Genomic DNA, 2,452 nt, shown 5'->3' on the forward strand with positions numbered 1-2,452 from the left:
AAAAAATAAAGGTTCTTTTTTACATGCTCATTAATTCGGTGTACCCCAAAAATATTATTAATTACATTACACAAGATAAAAACTTTTAAATTGTATAATTTTTAATCTTCATATATACATATAATAATTTATATTAGGAAGAATAATATATCGAGCTTTTGTTTTTAATATGGTGATTACGATATGACGTTACGTATATATGCTTTAAAAGTATTTCCTTGTCGCATTTTTTTTTTAAAAAAAATTTTTTTTCTTCACCGTCCGTTTCACCTAAACAAGGAAAATTTTTCTTCATTATTTCACTTGACCAAATCATGCTTAATTTAGATGAGAGACTAATGTAAGTTATTCTATTCAAAATTTAAAAGTTTTTTTTTTAAGAAAAAAATCCTCCTCTTATTTCGCTTATTAATATAAATCGTCAATCTAGTAAACTAAGACGTAATAAACAAAATCAATTGCTTGCCGCGAAGTTTGATAACAACGAATGGGATTATATCCGCAATTGGGTAAAATGCAACATGAAATGTGAACTAAGCACAAATTGGTCACTTCTGCAAATAAAATTAGTGGAAGAATTCGGAAAGCGTCATGAGCTAAACCACATTATAAGGGCTTCTCATATCATTGCGAGAAACATGGATTTTGCTGCGGTTTACTTTAATAAGGAAGGAAGGAATTCGGAACAAAATTAATTGACAAGATTTTAATAACGAAAAATTTTTTTGAGCATAGTTTTTTTTTTATTATGTTTGGTATAATTTTTTTTTAAAAAAAAAATATTTGACGTGACTTTGTTTTTTTTTATGTTTGGTATAATTTTTTTTTTAAAAAAAAAAATATTTAGCGGGGATTTTTTCTGGTAGTCATCTTTCATAAAAATATTTAGTATAGAGAACTAAATAAAATAATAAAATAGTTCTAATATTTTTTTTTTCTTACAGTATAATCGCGTCCGATTTTCATTTATTTTGGTATATATTTGTCACATATTTCTGTCACATAGTTAAATCATATTTGAACATGCGCCACGTTTTTGTGTTAGATAATTTGAACAAAGAAAATGCACAATAAAAAAAAAAAAATTTTTTTCAGCTTTTTATGAAAAAATGATTTTAGCTTGGACTTGTAATTTGAAATATTTACGCTAGCTATATACACATTTTTACAGCTTGTTTTACGGGAGGGGAATAAGTAATTGCTGGTGACTACAATCAACGAACTAGTGGATACATTTTTTTTCACATTAATATATGCTCGTCAAAATATCCATAAATTACAACCTGCAGGGAGGGGATATTATACATATGTTGGCGCAGCGTAAATCCTATATGCTAATCCCTATTTATCATTAAATCACACTCTATTTATACAAAGAAATTACTACTTTAATCCAAATTAATTTTGTTTTTGTGCAACCCAGATGAATTTTATTTTTCATTTTTTTTTGTAATTTTGAAAAAAATTTAAACGAATAAAATTTTAATTAATTTATTTTTTTAAAAAAAATTAAGAGATCAATAGTAATAATAAGGATAATAAAAATCACGAGATGAAGAAGTTTGTAGTGTTGAACAGATTATAATGCCTCAGAAATTAAATGAATATCAAATAATAAAAATACTATAAATCCTTCCCTATAAAAAAATTGGATACGTTTTTTATAAAGTTTTTATACGATTTTTTTCCTTAGAAATAACGTATCATAATAGGATACGGAAAAATGCACAATTCCTTATCACTAAAAATATGGTTTGGATACGGAATTTGCACGGAATTCATATGGAATTTACATGATTTGATCACTGATTTTATCACGAAATTTATACGATTTGGTCACTGAATTTATTATTTGTATTACAGTTTACTATAATTATATTTATATAAATCTAATTTTACTTTATTAAATTAAATAAAAAATAAAAAATAAACAAAATACAAATACATTATGAAAATTCCCTCCTTATTAAGGCCACCTATTGCAACCAAAATTATCTATAAGTTCAGGTTCATTTGGAGTCAAACAACCTAAAAAAAAAAACAAAAAAGAACGTCTAACTTAATTGGAAACAAAACCCCCCTTCATATAGTATCTGCAATCGTCCAAGTCACCAAAGGTCAGTATTCCTACAAAAAAAGAAAGAGAACTCCAGAATGTCTGACCTACATAAATGAAAAGAATTATGAAGCATCTGATGAAAAAGAAACCAAAACAACAAAATAAATCCAAAACTGACCTACAAAAAAAGAAGACTCTGAAGCAACAAAACTGAAACAACCTACAAAAAGAAAAGAATCTGAACCCAACTTAAAAAAGAAAATTTGAACTGACCTAAAAAAAGAAAAAAATCCTGAACAATCCTACAAAAAGGAAAGGACTCCCAAACTGATCTACAAAAAAACTGAATCTTCTCACAAAAAAAAATCTGCTGGCCTATGAAATAAAAAAAGG

General features: G+C 26.1%; 1 protein-coding gene across 1 annotated transcript; it reads left to right on the forward strand.

Moving 5' to 3' along the window:
* Window positions 1-314: 314 nt before the first annotated feature.
* Window positions 315-928, forward strand: OCT59_026575 (uncharacterized protein; the record flags this gene model as incomplete). Its single annotated transcript, XM_066143248.1, has 2 exons — window positions 315-340; window positions 431-928. The coding sequence occupies 2 exons, from the start codon at window positions 315-317 to the stop codon at window positions 693-695; spliced, it is 291 nt and encodes a 96-aa protein (XP_065992784.1). The 3' UTR covers window positions 696-928.
* Window positions 929-2,452: the final 1,524 nt, after the last annotated feature.

The sequence above is a fragment of the Rhizophagus irregularis genome, chromosome 6 (assembly GCF_026210795.1).
Source record: "Rhizophagus irregularis chromosome 6, complete sequence".
In the NCBI taxonomy this organism is placed as follows: domain Eukaryota; kingdom Fungi; phylum Glomeromycota; class Glomeromycetes; order Glomerales; family Glomeraceae; genus Rhizophagus; species Rhizophagus irregularis.